Source organism: Phalaenopsis equestris, unplaced genomic scaffold (genome assembly GCF_001263595.1).
Source record: "Phalaenopsis equestris unplaced genomic scaffold, ASM126359v1 Scaffold000604, whole genome shotgun sequence".
Taxonomy (NCBI): Eukaryota; Viridiplantae; Streptophyta; class Magnoliopsida; order Asparagales; family Orchidaceae; genus Phalaenopsis; species Phalaenopsis equestris.
In genome coordinates this window covers 140,104-141,772 of record NW_018165044.1, presented here as the reverse complement: position 1 = coordinate 141,772, position 1,669 = coordinate 140,104, and the positions used below count along the sequence as shown (strand labels likewise).

The 1,669-nt window shown below is 42.1% G+C and overlaps 1 protein-coding gene across 1 annotated transcript in view; it reads left to right on the top strand.

The window, feature by feature from the left end:
* The first annotated feature begins 369 nt into the window (after positions 1 to 369).
* The window catches only part of LOC110029788 (MRN complex-interacting protein), a 32,038-nt gene continuing 30,738 nt past the window's right edge, over positions 370 to 1,669 (top strand). Inside the window, exons 1-2 of the mRNA XM_020732221.1 lie at positions 370 to 540; positions 613 to 949. Coding sequence (XP_020587880.1) covers positions 490 to 540; positions 613 to 949 — 388 coding nt within the window. The 5' untranslated portion in view covers positions 370 to 489. The remainder of the gene's footprint in view (positions 541 to 612; positions 950 to 1,669) is intronic.

Sequence of the window (1,669 nt, the reverse complement as noted above, 5' to 3'; positions counted from 1 at the left end):
CACTGGTGCGTTTGGGGCAGCTTGTGCTTATCTATATAAGCCGCTTATCTGGAAACACGAACAACGGGGTTCGACTCCCGTTCCGTGTTTAGTGTAAAAAACTAACCGAGTTTTCAGATAAGCTGCTCAAACGTAGTTTCTAAACGGTAAGACGACGTTTTCAAAATGTTGTCACAACGGATAAGCTGCCCCAAACAGAGCCTAAATCACCCTTAAAAATCATTTTTGCATTGTATTAATTTTGGCACATTCCTTCCCTAGATTGCTTTCGAACCGCGCTATTTCAAATTCAAGTTCGGCAATTTTGCCGCCGTCGGATTAGAATCCTGCGAGTAGCGTGGCAAGCTTTGATTAGTCCTTCTCCTTGTTTTATGTTAAGTTGAAGCTACGCGAGCGCACACACGAATCACCATTTATTTCATCGGCGTCATCTTCGCGGGAAAGCTCCCCTTCCCATTTTCCTCTTCGCATCCTCTTTCTCCAAGTTTTATGCCGATTCTTTTTATGGCTGTGCAGTGCGTGCAATGCTCTACAATGCAGGTCTCTCTCTCTCTCTCTCTTCCTCTTCTCGCATCTACCGGTCATCTTATATTGTGCTTGCTGCTGGAGCAGGTTAAGCAGCAGAACAAGAGCAGCAACAAGTGGGTGTGCGCAGTTTGCTATCAGAGGCAATCGGTGCTGCGCATTCACGCTCACGGATTCCAAGCCCGCGACATACGCAAATTCGTTCAGGAGTTTAATCTCTCAAGGATAAAGCGGGATGGCTGTGATTATTTCTCGCCCAAGTCGCCCAAATCAGACGGTTACATCATTGCAGTGGAAATAGACAGCGCCGAGTCTTTGGTCGCCAAACCTTCTTGTCCTGCGAAGCGGAGGACGGACCGGACGGAATATTTGGACCCGAAAGAAGACGATATTTGCTCTGAGGATGGAGAAGATCCAGATCAAGGTTCATATCTGTTTATCATCCTCTAGTTGATTAAAAGTTTCGGGTATCATTTTTAATGCTATGAATTATGTGTTAGGTTCGGTTCGGTTCGGTTCATTCAAGGTTAATAACAACTTTGGTTCGGTTCGGTTCGGTTCGGTTCAGGTTTTAGTTAGGTTTATGGCGAATTAGAAGAAAGAATTGCTCCAAATCTAATTTGTACATTCATAATATGAGCTTAAAGAGAGTATTACAATGTTTTACGAATAAACCCATAGACTTCTTCAATATTCTCTTTTTTACCAATAGGGCTCTCAATTAGGTTAAATTCTCAACACTCTCAAGATGGGCAAAAGATATCCACTATGCTCTTATTGTCACATAAACTAGACAAATCTAATGAATTAAGTTCTTTAGGGGCTGTTTGATTGAGTGAATTAGTCGAATATTATAATTCTTTTTGCAGAAATTTAAGAAAATTATGTATTTAATATGCAAAATTACAAATACAATACAATTTTTGAATAAATTTGATATTTATAGTAGTTTATTTTAACTGATTCACCCGATTTAGTCGAATTTGAATTGCACAATTCATGTAAGACGCTATAAGCAAGTTGCCACAACCTGTCGCTGCCTGTTGTCAGTTAGACTCCGCCCACCATAGGCTGCTCGTCGTCGCCGCATGCAGATATCCACAATCTCCAATCTCCCCCTACGCGCCCGCTGACTGACGCACTG